The sequence below is a fragment of the Vulpes vulpes genome, chromosome 2 (assembly GCF_048418805.1).
Source record: "Vulpes vulpes isolate BD-2025 chromosome 2, VulVul3, whole genome shotgun sequence".
Taxonomy (NCBI): Eukaryota; Metazoa; Chordata; class Mammalia; order Carnivora; family Canidae; genus Vulpes; species Vulpes vulpes.
Genome location: NC_132781.1, coordinates 124,948,099 through 124,968,077, shown reverse-complemented (window position 1 = coordinate 124,968,077; position 19,979 = coordinate 124,948,099). Strand labels below are relative to the sequence as shown.

The following is a 19,979-nucleotide window of genomic DNA, read 5'->3' as shown; positions in this document are numbered from 1 at the left end:
CCTTCCAAATCTCTTCTAGGAAAAAACCTGGAACAGATAGTTTAAATTTATTTCTGTGCTTCTCTTTAGGACATAATTATTTTCACCAAAATGTAATGCTTTATATATATCCTGTAATTTTTTACCCACTTAACAATGTATATAGACAAGACAATAAACTGAACATGCATGCCATGACTGTTTCCTGTTTTCTTCAAATGCCAATAAAATGCCAATAGAACATTTTAAGTTACAAACCATCAAGAACAGGCCAATGGGAAAAAGAGAAAAAGCAACTCTTAAAGGTAAAAAGAACATGTATAAGTAGGAAAGGACTTGGCAGAAGTGAGAAAGTGGACCTGAGTAACTCAGCAATCAAGAAAACAAAGAAACCAATCTTCTTTTTTAATTTTAATTAGAGAATCCTCAAAAAGCTCCACAAGTGACAGCACCAGATATCCAGAGAAGTGAGGGTAAAGACAGACTGATCTTAGTCTGTTTAAGAATAAGTCAATCAGTAGATCTCCCTTGCCAACTTCACCTACTGGAGGTCACTGCCACTCCTGAACCTCACAGTAAAAGGCAAGTGATTATTCTCTAGAACAAGGGTTGGCAATTCACAATCTGCTGGCCGAATCTGTTTTTGCACAGCCCCAAAAAAGTTTTAACATTTTTAAATGGTTAGGAAAAAAAATACTAGAAAATTTCATGACATTTCATGACAAATGACCATCAGATGAAATCCAAAATTCAGGATCCATAAGTAAATCTTTATTTAGTCATGTTTACATCCTTTACATTTATGGGCCCTCCTGCACTGGAGCTGCAGGATTACACTACTGTGGCCCCTGAAGCTAAAATATTTCTTATCTGACTCTTTATGTTAAAGTTTTGCTGATCCTTGCTCTGAAAGGTAAAACAGTATCTGTGGCCTAGGGGGAAACATAAATTAGAAATGAGGCAGACAAGACTGAGAAAACAGCAAGTTAATCAGTTACATACCAAAGAGTAAGACAGAGTTCTCCCAGAACAAAAGCCGTAAGGCTGTGCCTCATCAGAACACTATAAAGGTTCTTTTAAAAAATCTGACCAGCCTAAAAAACTAACCTGTACCAGCAGATCCTCAACACACTGGCTAATATCACTCTACAGCAGGGTTTTTCAACCTCAGCACTTAGGACACATGGGCCAGATGATATTTAACAGCATCTTTGGCTACCAGATGCCAATAACACCCCCTCAGTCTCGACAACCTAAAACGTATCCTGGGGTAAAACTGCCCCGATTGAGAATCCATGCTTTATACTTTATACTAAGCCAAGTCATAGGACCCCATTTGAGACACTCAGAGTGCCCAAAGAGCATTTTAGTGCTTCATTCCTAATCATGAGCAGCCAGGGTCTCTGTAAAGACTATCTAAGGAAACTCTCCAACATAAAAAAATAGAAACCAAAATAGAAAACAGAAACTGTGCAGGTAAATGAAATTTATTTTTTATTTTATTTTTTTAAAAGATTTATTTATTTATTTATTTATTTATTTATTTATTTATTTATTTATTTATTTATGATAGAGAGAGAGAGAGAGAGAGAGAGAGGCAGGCAGAGACACAGGAGGAGGGAGAAGCAGGCTCCACGCTGGTAGCCCGACGTGGGACTCGATCCTGGGACTCCAGGATCGCGCCCCGGGCCAAAGGCAGGCACCAAACCACTGAGCCACCCAAGGATTCCCCCCTGCCTATTTTTAAAGATTTATTTCTTTATTTATGATAGACAGAGAGAGAGAAAGAGAGAGAGAGAGAGGCGCAGAGACACAGGAGAAAATGAAATTTTTTAAAACAAACCCTCAACAATCTCATAAAACTAAGAAATTGGAACCATAAAACAGGGAAAAGAAAACAGAAACCCTAGAAATTAAAGGATGACAGAAGAAATGAAAAATCAAATTAAAGGATTATGCTGTAAAGATGACAAAGTCACCCAAAATGTTTTTGTTTTTTAAAAGAGAAGTAGAAAACAAGAGAAAGAGAGTGTAAGGAAAAGCCCACAAGGGTAAAATTTCTGTCCCAGAAAGAAAAAGTAAATAGGTGGAAACAAAAAAAAAAAAAAACAAAAAAACAATACAAGAGAATCTCCCAGAACTGAGAGATGCAAGTTCACATACTGGAAGGGCCACCAAGGGCCCAGCAAACTGGGCCCCTTCCACGAAGACACACAATCATAGTGAGATTTCAGAACTCTGTACACTAAGAGAAGATCCTAAAAGCCTACAAAAAGGAAAAATAAATATATCCATAAACGAAGGAACAAGTAACAGCTTCTAAAACAACACCGAAAACCAGAAAAAGAATAACATACTCAAAATCCTGAAAAAGACTTCCAATTTCAAATATCTTACCCAAACAATTCCAAATTAAGGGTATACAATAAAGGTATTTTCAAACATGCAAGGCCTCAGAAGTTTACTTCCCATGCATGTTCTCCCAAGAAGCTATTACAGGGAAAGAATGCATCAAAAGGGAGTAAACCAAGAAAGAAAAGACTTATGATGGAGGAAACAGGTGAACCTCCCCCCCTAAAAAAAAGAGAGATTAGGGACATCCCAGGATGGTGGTAAAGAGTGGTCATTCCCAAAGGTAACAGCTGTACATCAGTGTTGAGGGCAACCAGTCCAGAATGAAGCAAGTCAGAAGGCTCTGGAAGAATTGTCTTCAGAAAGACACAACTGGGACAGCCCTCTAATATTTTTCCTAGCATATCTTATGGAACTATTTGACTTTTTAAATGTGTGCATGCACATCTTCAGAAAAAGCCAAACAAAAAATGTTTTCTTTTAAACACTTAATACTTCTTTCCAGGTCAGACCATATAACTCTACTAGTCTTTAATAGGTGTACGGAAATATCTACCATTATCTCATTGGTCTCCTGATAGGCATGTAGGTCATTTTCAGTACCTTCTAAATATAGCACTACAATTTGCATGTTGACGGAATTGGAAAAGAGGGCTCTTTTCAATTCCTCTCTCCTTTCTTGGTACGTAACTTTCTTTTTTTTCTCTTTTTTTAAAGATTTCTCCATTTTAGAGAGTGAGAGAGGGCCAACTTCCCACTGAGCAGGGAGCCCAATTGCATGGTGCACAACTTCACACCTCGAGGTCACGACCTGAGCCAAATGAGCCACCCTGGTGTCCCCTTGGAATATACTTTCTTATTTGTTAAGGTAGTAAATTACAAATAAAACCCAAGAGAATCTATGTTAACTTTCTCTTCAGAGGCTCAAGAAAACTTCATATCCCTTCCTTTGGAATAATATCCCACATCAAGGTCAGAAATCACTAGCTAAGATTAACTTCTCAAAGAAACTTAGGAGTTCTGTTGTGCTTCCAAATTTCTCCCAATTATATGTGTCATGCTTCCCAATACACTTCAGCTTTATTATGTTCTCTATTTTAAGTATTTTCTTACATCATCAACTTGTGAACAAAATGTTGTAATAAACAACATGAAAGTCAGCAAATCTTCAAAGACTTCCTAGTTGACTTTTACAGACATAATCAAAATCATCCACTCTAAAAGGCTATACTGTCTAAACCAAAGCAGCTTCTAGAGTGTTGGTAATATTCCATTTTTCTTTTTTTTACACCACTTTATTGAGGTATGACTGACATAGAAAAAGCTATACATATTTAACGTATACAACTTAAGTTTGAAGATAAATATACATTTGAGAAACCATCACCACAGTCTATGCCAAAAACATTATCTATCACCTCCAAAACACTCCTCAGCCCTTTTTATTCTTATTTTGTATGGGATATTAAGAACACTTAATAAAAGATCTATTATCTTAGCAAAATTTTGAGCATCCAATGCAGTTCTGCTTGTTACAGGCACTATTGCTGTACAGACCTTTAGGACTTAGCTGTCTTGCATAACTGTTTCCATGTCTTAATCTACGTCATTACATAGTATGGGCAATTTTGAAACTTATGATTTTTAGACTTTTCTGTATGTTTATTTTTCTTCAAAATACAAGTTTTTGAAATGTATGAGTGTAGTATTAAGAAAAAAATATATCTGATAAAGAACAAAAATTGCCATTTGTAACAACATAAATGGAGCTAAAGAGTATTACACTAAGCAAGATAAGTCAGAGAAAGACAGATACCAAATAATTTTACTCATATGTGGGATTTAAGAAAACAAATCAGTAAAGAGAAGAGAGAGACAAACCAAGAAATAGACTCTTAACTATAGGGAACACACTGATGGTTACCAGAGGGGAGATAAGTGGCAGGATGGGTGAAAACAGATGATGGAGATAAGGGGTCAGGGGCACTTGTTAGGATGAGGTATTGTATGATGTGCTGAATCACAACACTGTGTACCAGAAACTAATATTACACTGTAGGCTAAGTGGAATTTAAAAAAAATAATAAAATATATATATTTGGTCTTCATCCTGGTTTCTGGCCAGAGATCCTAAAACCTTTATAATTTCCTAAGTGATAAGAGCAATAGGGGCATCTACTATTGTACCTGGCTTTTGTCCTATAGTTCTGAAATAGAGAAAGGTGAAAAGAACAATGTTGTTAGTCATAACAAGGCCCTTTCAACTATACTTAAGTTAGTGTCAATGAAGTGATTTTTGGGAATCTTCTACATAACCACAGGACAGCAGTTACCAGTGGAACCAACCATATCATTAGAGAATTGGAACTTTCAAAGGCTAGTGACTGAGTCCAATCACAAATGATCAGTGATTTATCGATCATGCCAACATCAAGCTGCCTCCATAAAAACTGTAACCAAATGGATTCAGAGAGCTACTGGCTTGGTGAACACATCTATGTGCCAAGAGAATGGTATACTGCCAACTTCACAGAGACAGAAGCTCCAGTATCCAGGACCCTTCCGACCTCACTCACCCTACGTACATCATCTGCTGTTCAATTGTAACCTTTAACATATCCTTTATTATAAACCAGTAAATATAAATGTTTCCCAGAGTTCTGTGAGCCATGAGAACAAATGATTAAACCTTAGGAGGGTACCATGGGAATCTCTGATTTGTAGCCAAACTGAACAAAAGGGTGCAGTATCTGGGAACCTATTACTTGTTATTGGCATCTGAAGAGAAGGCAGGTCTTGTGGGACTAAGCCCTTAATCTGTAGGATCTGATTCTAACTCCATGTCGATGGTGTTAGAACTCAATTTAATGGCTGGTCAGCCAGCTATTGTCAGAGAACTAATGTGTAAAAATACCTACACAATCGATGTCCAAGTATTTAATGCGTAGAGGAATAGTTTTTCCTTTTCAACAGGTCTCTATTATTTGATTCTCACTTCAATTTAATATATAATTTGATACTGACTCAGTGAACAGTGGCCAAGACAGCCAGATAACAGTAACTATCCTGGTAATGTTATACCATATTATAATACTATCAATCATAAAAAGCTCTTAATAACACATACTACTTAAAATGTTTATTTTGAAATAAGGTAACAGACAATTTATTTCAAAGCATTAGCATAACTAGTCTCTACATCAGAGGCAAAAATCCTATATGGGAATGGTCTGATTCTGTTGAAAAATGTTATTCACTTTATTTTTTATTTTTATTTTTTTAAGATTTTATTTATTCATGAAAGATACAGAGAGAGAGAGAAAGGCAGAGACACAGGGAGAGGGAGAAGCAGGCTCCATGCAGGGAGCCCGACGTGGGACTCAATCCTGGGTCTCTAGGGCCGAAAGCGGTGCTAAACCGCTGAGCCACCCAGACCGCCCTGTTATTCACTTTAAAACTTATCAAAACAAAAAACAAATCAACAAAAATATTTCTGACTGCTTAAGTGATCTTTTATCAAAAACAAGAGGGCGGCCTGGATGGCTCAGCAGTTTAGCGCCACCTTCGGCCCAGGGCGTGATCCTGGAGACCTGGGATCGAGTCCCACGTCGGGCTCCCTGCATGGAGCCTGCTTCTCCCTCTGCCTGTGTCTCTCATGAATAAATAAATCTTCAAAAAAAAAAAAAGAGTTGGAAGACACCTTAACGGTCAAGAAGTCCAATTTAAAAAAAATTATATAAGGAAAATCTAAAGTTAAAATTTATGGTTATAATTATATAAAATACTTATTTTATAATGATGTAAAATACACATAAATCTATAGATAACTAGAAAAGGACAAAAGTGAAAGAGATGTACTTTTAGATTATAAGACATTTTCAATTAAACTGTTAAGATTTTTTAAAATCAAAACAAACATTTCTGAAATGAAGTTACAAAGTGCAAATACGTATCCTAGTATTTAATTGGTTTCTCCTTGATTGGTTTCTCCTCTTACACAAATAATAAAACTAAGTACTGAAAAAGTACGGGGATTAATGCCAAATGTTAGCTTCTCTTTTCATTTCTTACACTCTAGTTCTAAGAATTCTACTCAACCAGCATGAGAACCTTTAAAAGGTATAGTTTTTATTTAAATAGAATAATGCTTGTTATTTTTCCTCTTTCTAAGAATTTCTCTTAACAGGAGATAACACCATCAGCTTACAAAAATGCCTCCTAAATTGGGAAAGAATTTTAGTTCTCAATAGGTACTTCTAATTTAACTCAGTAAGAAACTGTTAACACTCAATGGCATGAAGAATAAGTCACAAAAATTTTAAAATAAATCTCCAGAGATTTTAGGTTAAGCATCATTCCAAGCATTACACATACAGCAATGAACAAAACAAAGTTCTAGCCCTCAGAATTTATATTATATTTATATTTTAGGAGAGACAGAAGATAATTTTAGACATTCAGAGCTATGAGTGCTATAAAAGCAAGAAGGCAAAGAGATACACTGATCAGAAGGCACTCACACAAACACCTGAATGAAAAGACGGAGCACATGCAAACACCTGGGGGAAGAACACTCCAGACAGAAAAAACAAATACCAGATTGTGCCTAACTTGTTCAAGGCATAACAAAAGAAGGGTGGCTGGGATGAATGAATCTAAGAAAAGAACTTCAAGAAGTATGCAGTTAAGAGTGTAAGTAGAATCTCGTAAGTCATGATAAAGAATTTCAATTTTATCCTACACGAAATGGGAAGCACCGCACATTTTTTAAGCAAGGGAACAGTAACAATGCCTTCATCTGTCACTTAAACTTTATTTTTTTTTTAAGAGATTATTTATTTATTCATGAGAGACACAGAGAGAGAGAGAAAGTCAGAGAGAGAGAGGCAGAGACACAGGCAGAGGGAGAAACAGGCTCTATGCAGGGAGCCTGACATGGGACTCGATCCCGGGTCTCCAGGATCAGGCCCTGGGCTCAAGACGGCGCTAAACCGCTGAGCCACCTGGGCTGCCCTGTCACTTAAACTTTAAAATGAGTCTGGCTGCTGTGTGGAAAAAGAGCTTGACAACAGGGACGCCTGAGGGGCTCAGCGGTTGAGTGTCTGCCTTTGGCTCAGAGCGTGATCCCGGATTCCCGGGTCTGAATCCCACATCGGGCTCCTTGCATGGAGCCTGCTTCTCACTCTGCCTATGTCTCTGCTTCTCTCTCTGTCTCTCATGAATAAATAAATAATATCTTTAAAAAAAAAAAAAAAAGAACTTGACAACAGAAAAAGCAAAAATGGGGGGCTTGGGTCCCTCAGTGGTTGAGCATTTGCCTTTGGCTCAGGGCATGGTCCCAGGGTCCTGGGATTGAGTCCTGCATTAGGTTTCCTGCAGGGAGCCTGTTTCTCCCTCTGCCTATGTCTCTGCCTCTCTGTGTCTCTCATGAATAAATAAATAAAACTTTAAAAAAAGAAAAAAAAAAAGAATGGAAGAAGCAGAGATCAGTCAGAGGCTACAGAGATACCAAGAAATGGTCACGGTGCTTGAAATACAGTGATAGTGGGGGAAATGGTGAATAAAAAGTTGTATTTACAAGCTTTTGGAGGTAGATTTTGCTGACAGACTTGAAATGTACAGTGGAGAGAAGTAAAGAACCAAGGCTGATTTATACCTTTTTTTTTTAAATTTTTATTTATTTATGATAGTCACACACAGAGAGAGAGAGAGGCAGAGACACAGGCAGAGGGAGAAGCAGGCTCCATGCACCGGGAGCCCAACGTGGGACCCGATCCCGGGTCTCCAGGATCACGCCCTGGGCCAAAGGCAGGCGCTAAACCGCTGCGCCACCCAGGGATCCCCTCATTTATACTTTTTGATAGGGCCATCACCCCAGGTGAGAATGAGACCATTATACAGTTTAAAACAAATAACAACAAACACAAAAAAGCCCTACTGCGTTTGAAATGCAGATGCAAATGTATCTGGGAAGTCATGCTTTTCTATTACACCTACTAAAATACAGGTCTGGCACACTATAAATGTCCTCTCTTCATAAAAAGTTTGTAATGACACCTACATGCATAATGGCACAAGCAGTGTAGAGAATTATTCCAACTGTTAAATTATCAATATATAATAGGACAGACTACCAAATGAAATCTTGTAGCCCAAAAGCCCTATAGCAAGTGGTTCAACATACTCACCGTTCTACAGAGATCAGTGTCAGGGTGGTCCAGGTAATTCAGAAGCTATTTAAGTTAGAAGTGTGCAATGCTTTAGAGGAAGAAGCAATCACTGTGAGAGGATATGTATCACTGAGTCATCATGGGAATCAATGGCAACTCAATAACCAGGCAACTCTAATTGGTGTTAACTCTAGTTCAGCAGACCCTCAAGTGTCCATCAATTCTTTAAGCGTATAATGAAAAGACATTTTAACAGCTGCCACTTTGATGTAGAATGTGCACATGAAACGTAAACATGCCTTTGAATATTGTCTATATACAACACACACACATTCACACACATATATTGGCACTAATAGTCATGAAGGTTATTAACACCAGTATTCAGTCATGATCCCATCAGTTGGGTAGGATTGCATGTGTTTCTTTTTCCTTTCTACTCATATCTATTTTGACATTTTTTTCTACTCTCAATTTGCCATCATTTGCCGAAGAAAAAGTAAATTGAAAAGCACATTTGAAATGAATTTTGAAAACTTTTTAAATATAACCTCAGTGTGTACAAGGCATAAAGACAAAATGCTCATGAAGCAGTAGCAACAGCCACAATAAAGGCAAAACTATCCAAATATTTCTGAGGTAGAAATGTCCACATAGAAGATCACTGTGTTCTAAGGTTTAAGACTATGTTTTTAAAGTACTGTGTTAGGGGAGAGGAGGATGCTGGTTTATTCTTTATGTTGTAAAAATTATGCTGCAAAGGGAGATACATTTCTTAAATGTTATTTTCCTTTTACCTGTTTTCTCTCTTTAGGATTGAGAAGTAAGTACCGAGGATCAAAAACTATCTTGTGCAACTCCTTCTCCCATGTTGAAAAAGCAGACACCTTTAAAATAAAAATGTATTGCTTCATAATTAAGTTGGCTCTAAAAACATAAAGGTCATATAATTTTCCTTGAAATCTACAGGACATCTGCTTAAAAAGGAGACATAATAAAAACCATACTGAAGTTTCCATCACTAATAAATGACAAGCAGTGGGAGGCTAGCAAGAGCAAATTTCCACACTAATTGGCTCTGAACATTTCTATATTATATAGAAATAACACACACTTAATTACTCATTAAAATAACCACTACTGTGTGACATTTTAAAAATCAGTACATCAGAAAAAGCCTTGAAGATTTGCATTTTGATTTTCCATGCTTGCTCCAATCTTTTGAACAATGTTGTGATTTTAAATTCAACTATTATACTTACTCAAATGAATCTGTGAAAATAACCAAAAGGTTGAAACCCTCTCTCAATTAAACTTTATTAATAATACCAGTAAGTACCAGTTCTCCTTTAACCAAAAGCCATTGTGAAAATATTAAAGAGTCATTTATACCTTACCTATCCCACGTAGTCCGCCACTCTGTAATGTTAATACTCTGTTAATACGCATCTTATATTACTCACCAAAATGTAATAACCCAATACATATTAAATGTTATTTGTATTTAAAAGGATAGTAAAATGGCATTTAGTTAAACATGATATGATGAGCCAAGAAAAAGGCCCTTTGAGTACAGTAATTTGATAGGCTTCCCTTATCCCCCCCCACAACATGAGCACTAACCTTAGATTTGACCTTTTAGCAAGACATATTTATATTACTTATACAAAACAGAAATATCTCCCCCAAAGATTGTTTTCTGACCCCTCTCTCTAGCAGCATGTCCTTGAACTGCTTCATTCGGGCCTCCAGAGGGACAATGGCCCTTTCTCGGGCAGCTTTAATTTCAGCTTCCATGGCAGCTTCTTTCTCTGAATCAATGTCTTTATTATCGTCTCTCCTATAAAAAAATAAAATATAAAGCATCAACTGACAATATATTAATAAGGAATCTTACTAAAATCTTTAAATCAATGGAATATTCAAGACTCACTACTGAGCAGCATATTTTTGGCAAAAAAAAATTATATTGAGGGTTTCAAATGAAATCTAAGGGATAAGCAACTTTCATTATAATAATAATAATAAAGTTACAATGAGCTTCTAACGATGTTACAATGGCTATATTGTTGTGCTGTCTCTCCCTCTGATACACAGAATGAACTACCTTACTTTCGAAAACAAAAACAAAAAACTAACATTGCAGTAAGACTCTATGTGTTAGAAACAAACAGCACAAAATATAATTTTAGTTCTTGAAATGATATAGGAAAAACAGTATTTTCCAAAATGTTTTACATTATAGATGCATAAAATATTTTTTAATCTAATAAAAATTGGTATAAGTCTTAGTAATCTCAAATATTCATTTTGAAAATACAATGAAAATATCTGCAAACTTGGCTAAGTGGATACGTGAGATATATACCTTACCTACCTGACATCTTTTTTACTCACTTTCTGGGTGGTAAGTTGAGATTTAAGTTGAAGGACAGGTCCCAGAGAGCAACATAGGCCCAGGAGTAGTTAGATGGAATTAGAATTGTTCATCAATGACTAAACTACTTCTTTTTCCTCCAAAAATGCACCTCAGTGCTAAGGACAACCCTGTTGCTATTGCTCTCACTCAAGGGAGATTGTAAACATGAAATGGAGTCACCTCTCAAACATCTGCACTATGAAGAAGGCCCATTCATGTGAATAATCCAAAACAGTAAGTGATTCAGTTAATATTTGGGTGTGTCTGAGCAGATCTTCCTTCTTAAATATGATCTGCTAAGTATAAAAATAAAATTGGCTCACATGCCCTCCACAAACTTAAGGGAATTAGGATGACAAAAAACATCATCAATTTCAAAAGCATACTATATAGGGAAGTGAAGGTAGCCCAGGAGATTTAAATGGAACTAAGGCTGACCCACAAATATATTAAGTGAGAGGTTATTAGCAACTTAGGGAATGAATCAAAAGAAATAGAAGACATAGTCCGTGACCTGCAGGAACTTAGCGAGATAGTCTGTGACCTAAGATATGCACAAAACAAACAGGTAAAAGTAATTTGCCAAACAATATACCCTCTTATAATAATTTATTTAAGAACTATTTAAATAAAGAATTAAAAGACATCCAAGAAATATAACTAATGAAAACAAATAACCTTTACAGAATTACACTAAATGGAAATGTCACAATACAAACTATCACTATCTATCTCAATAAAAGAAATAAAGAAAAACTAAGCCAGGAAAAATAGGCTTTTAACTTTGTACCTAAATAGAGAAGCTCGGGCAATCCACATAAAGGACTTCTTTGACATTCTCCTGATAAAAGCAGTTAAAAACCTTACAGAGTTGTCTATAAGAACAAACAATTAAAAACAACCTAAAAGTTTAACATTGTAGGAACATCCAAAATTATGATTATATAAACAGAATGAATACAGTCATTTATAATGATTAAGAAAACAAACATCTTATTCTAGATTTTTTTTTAAAGAACACAAAATCAGTTGATTACAACTAATAAAAATATTTACATATTTGGTCAAGAACTAAAAAGTCAACTGCAAAAATGAAAACAGCTATATTACTTTGGTTGATTATGAGTGATGCTCTTTAATAACTTAATTTCTTAATGTTGTTGCTAAATGATTTTTTTTTTAAAGAACCACCCTTCCAAGGGGGTTGTCTTACTTATTTTTTTGCCATAATTTGGCTGCATTCAATCTGTCCTTTTTAGATAAGGACTACAGTTCATCCAGTTCCTAATAATGTCTTCAAACTTTCCTTTTTGCTGCTAAATAATGGTCCCATTCCCCCCCCCCCCAACACACAAATACCCTCTACCCCAGCCTTTCACCCCCCATAATTAGAAACATTACAATTTTAACCAACTACACAGCACTGGCCAACCTAAATGCTCCCATGTATGGCAATCTCTTTCCCCCAAAGCATTTTCTAAACTCACAGGTTCCCTCTTCACCACGCAGTAATGACACAGACCCAAGGAATAGCTAAGTGACAAGTACATAAAAAGAGAGAGAAGTCTGTGCATCTGAAATTTCTGGAATGGTCTCTGTTGGGTTCTACTAGTAAGGAGGAGATTTGTTGTAAAATTTAGGCTTAATGAATGTCTAAAAGTAATTTAGCAACTATTCCTAAAATGTCACTTGGCTTTATAAGACATATTTAAGTAATCAAATATTCTGCAAATCTAGCAATAAAAGGGACACCATTTCTACATTCTAAAGCAAAGTTTTATACTATCAGGTCTTAGAGAGCAATCATGACTTCTGTCTCCTAACAACATACACATTACCTGTCCCGACCACAAACTGACTATGACCTAACCAACTTTTAAAATAGGTATTATCTACCTGAATTACATGAACTGTGAGTATTACTTACTTCCGTTTTTTGGCCTTAACTGGTTCATCTTCATTAAGTTCTTCCATTAATTCTTGTTCCTCTTTAACTGTAAGATCAAATTTAATTAAATTTCGCCAGAATAAAAAATAAGCAAGCAACAGTTAAAACATTTAAGTCTGAATCCTTCTGTTAGCCACTACCAGAATACTTGCTTTAATAATATTGAAAAGTAGCTACAATTTAAGAGTTTACTCACTTGCACTCATAGAGAACTGCCACTTTTGGATGGACAGCATTGTAGGGGTTGGGTGTCCTGGCAAAAACATAACAAATATTATTATGAAGTTACATGAACATATTACACAATCTTTTCTTTTAAAAAATTACTATTTATATAAAAATATCCACCCTATAATACTCTCTCCTTTATAAAAGATTAAACAAACAATTCTGTACTTCCTAAATTTATCTTCCCTTTACATTAAATTTCGAATTCACTTTGTAAAGTTTATTCATGAGACATGTACTTATCAAATAACTGAATTAAATATCTGAAAATATTAAAAAAAAAATAGGGGATCCCTGGGTGGCTCAGTGGTTTAGCGCCTGCCTTTGGCCCAGGGCACGATCCTGGAGTCCCGGGATCGAGTCCCGCGTCAGGCTCCTGACACGGAGCCTGCTTCTCCCTCCTCCTGTGTCTCTGCCTCTCTCTCTCTCTCTGTCTATCATAAATGATAAATAAATAAATATTTTTAAAAAAAACATTCAAAAAAACAAAAGAAAACCTTACACCTCCTTGGCATGGTTCAACACTAGGGTTATATAGTGTCATGTATCACAGCTATAAAATAGATACTGCTGAAGGGAAAAAGTGGTGCCCAGCATCCTTAGCACAGGCAGGCAAAGCTTCACTGATTTAGAAAGGACTTGTAAACAAAAATGTAGCACCACATATATATATAACACATGAAGATTTCTCAATTATTATGAATGACATACATTAGGATTTATTTCATTGGAAGTATAAGGGGATTCATTTATGCTTCTACAGCAGATGGAGGAGTTCTATAAAAATACAATTATGTCAATATAAGGACAAATTACCGATAAATATGCAATAAAAATGATGTAAAAATATCTGTGTCATATATAGTGAAATGCTTTCCGAACCTTAAAAGACAATCTCTTAATAAACTTTGTCCCTGTATTATCAAGAGTAAGACTTACTTTCCCTAAATTTCATCTACTTGAAAAGAGTAAGCTTTGGGGGCACCTTTGTGGCACCGTCAGTTAAGCATCTGACTCTTGATTTCAGCTCAGGTCATGATCTCAGGGTCATGGCTGGGCTCTGCACTCAGTGGGGAGTCTGCTTAGGATTTTTTTCTCTCTCCCACTCCACCTCCTCACGAGCTTGCTAATAAAAATAAATCTTTAAAAGAGTATGCTTTTATATCCTTATAAAATTTTGTATTTTGTAGAACTTTAGTAAGTATTTTTAAAATACTCTGTAAAGTTCTAATTATTTAAAAAAATATATTACTGGTTACAAAGTGAAAAATGGCTCAACTGAGCAATATTTTAGTATTATTAAGCAAACAAACCATAGCAGAACCAATATATTTTGGACTAACTAAAAATCTTAATAAAGTTAAAAAATATATACATATAAATATTTTATAAAAAACAGTTGTCCAAACTCTCTATATTTTAGTATCTCTACTACTGAGTTCAAACTAGCATAGTAGTCTATTTCCCATTTATTAAATTACTTATATTCCTTGAAAATAGCAAGTTTTCCTAAATGGCTTCATATTTTCTATAAAAATATTAAAAGAATGATAAAATTAGAGGATAAATTCTTAATTTAAAACTTACTTAGTTTCTTCACTTCTTCCATTCCTTTTTTATGAGGAGGCTCCTGAATAATTTTGTCAACATCTGCCCTTCCAATCAGATCATCGGGTCGGTCCCACATAGAAAGACGGGTGGTAGGATTATAAAAGAAGACCCGCTCATCACCAGTCCAAACAACACACCTACAAATTGATTCACATATCAGGTTTCTTACGTTACGGAACATATGTGATAGATATGTCTTTTACTGTCATCCTGCCTAAAGGGGGAGGGGAGGGGAGGCAGGGAGGACACCTTCATATTTAATAATATTTACAGAGCCGAAGATGATTTCTGAAGGGGAGAGCTGACTGGCTAAGGTTACAACAGCAGTCCAACACTGAACTGTGCAACACTTGAACCTATCATAAAAGAATAAATTTAATGACAAGTAAGAATGGTATATTAAGCTGTTTGGAAACTAAAGAACAGATCATTGCACAATACCTATTATGTAGTATCTCTTAATATTTCTTACCAAATCAGAATTTTACATACTCAAATGTACACTGCTATGAGGTCTTTAGTACCTTATTATATCTGGCCTAAAAAATAAGAAACACTGATTGCACTATGACACCAGAGCCCACTATAACTCACTATTCCTGTTAATTACAAGAAGTTCAGAGAAAACAGAAAAAACAAGAATATAAGGACTGTATATAGTTTTTAAAAAATAAGTACAGAAGAAAGACACTATTAAAAAAAAAAAAGAAAGACACTATTTATGGCAGCAACTGTGAGGGCATAAATTTCCCATTTTTCCTCCCTCAAAGCTGAGGGGCCCCAGTCACACAGTAGCACGGTGGCAGCAGCACAGGCAGGAAAAACTCCCAACAGAAACCAGGTATTTATCACCAGTAGCTCAACAGCTGCCAAGCCAAGATGATCTAGATGCTGAAAATATCAGATAAACCTCTCTGCTGAGATAATCAAAGACTTTTTTTTAAAGATTTTATTTATTTATTCATGAGAGACACAGAGAGAGGGAAGCAGAGACATAGGCAGAGAGAGAAACAGGTTCCATGCAGGGAGCCCCCATGTGGGACTCAATCCTGGGACTCCAGGATCATGCCCCAGGCCCAAGATGGCGCTAAACCGCTGAGCCCCCCGGGCTGCCCCGCAATCAAAGACTTTTTTTTTTTTTTTTTAATTTTTATTTACTTATGATAGTCACAGAGAGGGAGAGAGAGAGAGGCAGAGACATAGGCAGAGGGAGAAGCAGGCTCCATGCACCGGGAGCCTGATGTGGGATTCGATCCCGGGTCTCCAGGATCGCGCCCTGGGCCAAAGGCAAGCGCCAAACCACTGCGCCACCCAGGGATCCCAATCAAAGACTTTTAAAGCAGTAATTATAACTAGAGTTCATGAGATGAAGGAAAAAAAAAACCTTGAAAACTCATAGTTCAAAAGTTCAAGTTTCATTTCTAAAACATTTAGAGATGAAAAACACACAAGTTAAGCAAAGGAAACAAGAGAAAGAGACAAGCCAAGAAACAAACTCAACCACAGACAACAACCTGATGGTTACCAGAGGGTGGGGCAGGGGATAGGGATTAAGGAATACACTTGTTATGAGCACCAGGTATTGTATGGAAGCTCTGGATCACTCTATTGCACACCTGAAACCAATATAACACTGCCTATTAACTATTTAGGACTTAAAATTTAACAATTAAAAAGAAAATACACAACTGAAGTTAAATTTCTTTGGATTGGCTCAAGAACAGAATGGAGATGACAGGAAATGATAAGTAAACTAGAAAGTAGATCAATAATTATTTCACCCAAAGAACAAAGAGAGGAAAAAAAGAATACGCTTTCAGGAAGCTAAAGAACTACAGAAAAATGCTTTCTGGGAACCCTCTTGTACTGGTCATGGGAATGTAACTGGTACAGCCACTCTGGAAAACTGTGTGGAGGTTCCTTAGAGTTTATCCTATGACCCAGCAATTGCACTACTGGGTATTTACCCCAAAGATACAGATGCAGTGAAAAGTCAAAACACCTGCACCCCAATGTTTATAGCAACAATGTCCAAAATAGCCAAACTGTGGAAGAAGCCTTGGTGTCCATCGAAAGATTAATGAATAAAGAAGATGCGATCTATATATACAATGGAATATTCCTCAGCCATTAGAAACGACTAATACCCACCATTTGCTTCGACATGGATAGAACTGGAGGGTATTATGCTGAGTGAAGTAAGTCAATCGGAGAAGGACAATCATTATATGGTTTCACTCATACAGGGAATATAAAAAATAGTGAAAGGGATTATAGGGGAAAGGAGAGAAAATGAGTGGGAAAAATCAGAGAGTGACAAAACATGAGAGACTCCTAACTGGGAAACAAACAAGGGGTAGTGGAAGGGGAGGGTGGGCAGGGGGATGGGGTGGCTGGGTGATGGGCACTGAGGGGGGCACTTGATGGGATGAGCACTGGGTATTATACTATATGTTGGCAAATCAAACTCCAATAAAAAAAGAAAGGAAAAAAAAAAAACAAAAAAATGCCTTCTGTAAATCTCATTTATGCAGATGTTTAACTTTACTGGGGGGTGGGAGGGGGGACCTACCCTAACTTTTCTAGGCCGTTTTCTAAACTATGGCACACCACTGACAGGGAAACAAGTTCAATGACCATGGATTCCTTACCAGAAACCATAGAGGCAAGAACACAGTAAAACAACACCTTTAAAGTTCTAGGAGGGGGAAACTGAAAATGGCTAATGAAACTGTTCTAAAATTAAATATGTTAATGGTTGCACAACTCTGTGAATATATTATAAATCATGGAGTTGTATGCTTTAAATGAGTCAACTGTATGATGTATGAATTATCTCAATGTCGTATTTTTAAGAAGCAGCTAAACAAAAAAAAAGTATATACTAAATGATTCCTGACATAACATTCTAGAAAATACAAAGCAACCTAAAATAACAGAAAGCAGAAGGATCCTTAGGGTTTGGATTAGAGGGAAGGACAATAAAGAGACACAAGAAAACTTTCGGGGTTATTGGAAATTATGTCGATTGTAGAAATGAACTTTAAATATTTCAGCTCATTGTACTTCAACGGTACTTGGTAACACAGAAAAATGAGGAAACAGGGGCTCCTGGCTGGCTCAGTCAGAAAAGCATGTGACTCTTGATCTCAGAGTTCTAAGTCGGAGCTCCATGCTAGGTGTAGAGATTACTTAAAAATAAAATCTTTTTTTTTTTAATGAGAAAATGTATCATGTACTACTAAATCAAAATCTTTTGTGGAAATGGACTAGATACCTATTTTTTTGTTATGGAATCTAACAGAAAACCAAAGTTCACTGATCCTAGGGAAAACAAAACTTTTTTTTCCTCTGTAATTAATTTTAAAAGCAGGTGTGGGGGCCACGTGGGTGGGCACAGTTAATCATCTGACTCTTGGTTTCAGCTCAGGTCATGTTCTTAGGGTGGTGAGACTGAGCCCCACGTCCAGTTCTACACTCAGCATGGAGTCTACTTGGAAATCTCTCTCCCTCCCCCCTCTGTCCCTGCTGTTCATGCTCATATGCATGTGCTCCCTCACTCTCTCTCTCTCAAATAAATAAATAAATAAATAAATAAATAAATAAATAAATAAGTCTTTAAAAACATAAATATAAAAGCAGATGTGGAGACGAGTGTTATAGGTTACATTAGAATAATCCTGAGAGGAATGCCTGGTTGACTCAGTCAGGAGAGCATGTGACTCTTGACCTTAGGGTTATGAGTATGAGCCTCATGTTGGGTGTAGAGATTACTTAAAAATAAAATCTTCAAAAAATAATAATCCTGAGATACTTAAGCCAACTCATTAGATGGTTAACTGTATTGGGGGGGAAAAAAACCTAACCCTAAATTTTCTATGCTGGTTTCTAAAACACTGTTTAATATTAACAGTAACAACTTTAAGATATAGTATTTTACTAATTCATTTTAACTTCAAAACATGTGCTAATATAGCTCCATCAGTACTAACGATAAATTTGTAGTGAGGGACGCCTGTGTGGCTCAGCGGCTTAGCGCCTGCCTTCGGCCCAGGATGTGATCCTGGAGTCCCGGGATCGAATCCCACATTGGGCTCCTTGCATGGAGCCTGCTTCTCCCTCTGCCTGTGTGTGTTTCTGCTTCTCTCTCTCTGTGTGTGTCCCTCCTGAATAAATAAATAAAATCTTTTAAAAAAAACGTGGAGTAAGAAGCTGTCAGGACATTTCAGAATTAACAAAGATTATGGACAAAGAACTCTTATTTAAGGGATCCCCGGGTGGCGCAGCGGTTTGGCGCCTGCCTTTGGCCTGGGGCGTGATCCTGGAGACCCGGGATCGAATCCCACATCGGGCTCCCTGCATGGAGCCTGCTTCTCCCTCTGCCTATGTCTGCCTCTCTGTCTCTCTCTGTGTGACTATCATGAATAAATAAAATCTTAAAAAAAAAAAAAAAGAATTCTTATTTAAAAACTGCCCTGTGCTAATAAAATGCATGATAAAATGTTTAGGCGTGAAGTGTACTAATATCTATAACTTTTAACCTATCAAATAAATAGCTATGATTGGCAGATTCATGAGGGATGAGGGATGGTAAGTAAATGATAAATATGATAAAATGTTAATTGTAGAAGCTAAGTCAATATATGGTGCTCACTGTTCCGGAAACATGCTTCCAATGTTTCTGTTGGTTTCAATTTTTTCATAATAAAATACTAGAGTAAAAAGCCCTGGGAATAACAACAAAAACCTATGAAACACAAGAGCTAGTGGCCTTGTGCTACTCTCTGTACATGCAATACCAAGTAAAACTTGAAAGATCAATTTTCCTAAGTTAAAACCCAACACAGACTACACACAAGGAAAGCACAGCAAATATAGGCAGCCCTCACTATGCACTCTGCAGGACACTGTACAAGTAACTGCAAGCTAAAGCCATATGATGCAATCTCAAGAAGCAATGGAAAAAATTACAATTAGTCCATAAGCTTTAAAAATTTTTGTCAAAACATTAAAAACTCACTTGGACCAGAAACTAAAGCTTACTGACCCTAAGGAATACAAAATGCTTCTAATTTTGATCTTTAAAACAAAGAGTCTAATGTTGTGAAATACTAGGTAAAACATACCAGTATCAGTAAGGAATATGAAACTTCATGTTTCACATCTAGCTTAACTCTGAAGAAACCGTTACTTCAAGATCAACATCTGAAGATATCAAGCAATACAAAGACTAATAAAAATCTGATTATCCAAATGAAGTGGCACAGCCTGC

The 19,979-nt window shown here is 36.5% G+C and overlaps 1 protein-coding gene across 8 annotated transcripts in view; it reads right to left on the bottom strand.

Annotated features, from left to right (window-relative positions):
- Positions 1 to 19,979, bottom strand: part of TCERG1 (transcription elongation regulator 1) — a 64,964-nt gene that overhangs the window by 16,774 nt on the left and 28,211 nt on the right. For 4 of the 8 annotated variants that reach the window (XR_012000010.1, XR_003238082.2, XM_026018528.2 and 1 more), the window contains 6 exons: positions 14,684 to 14,844; positions 13,065 to 13,121; positions 12,848 to 12,914; positions 11,711 to 11,761; positions 10,206 to 10,341; positions 9,299 to 9,388 (listed from right to left, as the gene is read on the bottom strand). Coding sequence is in view for 4 of the 8 variants with exons in the window: in XM_026018528.2 (XP_025874313.2) it covers positions 9,299 to 9,388; positions 10,206 to 10,341; positions 11,711 to 11,761; positions 12,848 to 12,914; positions 13,065 to 13,121; positions 14,684 to 14,844 (562 nt within the window). In the remaining 4 variants the exon portion in view is untranslated. The remainder of the gene's footprint in view (positions 1 to 9,298; positions 9,389 to 10,205; positions 10,342 to 11,710; positions 11,762 to 12,847; positions 12,915 to 13,064; positions 13,122 to 14,683; positions 14,845 to 19,979) is intronic. The other 4 variants (XR_012000009.1, XR_012000011.1, XM_026018540.2 and 1 more) reach the window with 1 other exon arrangement.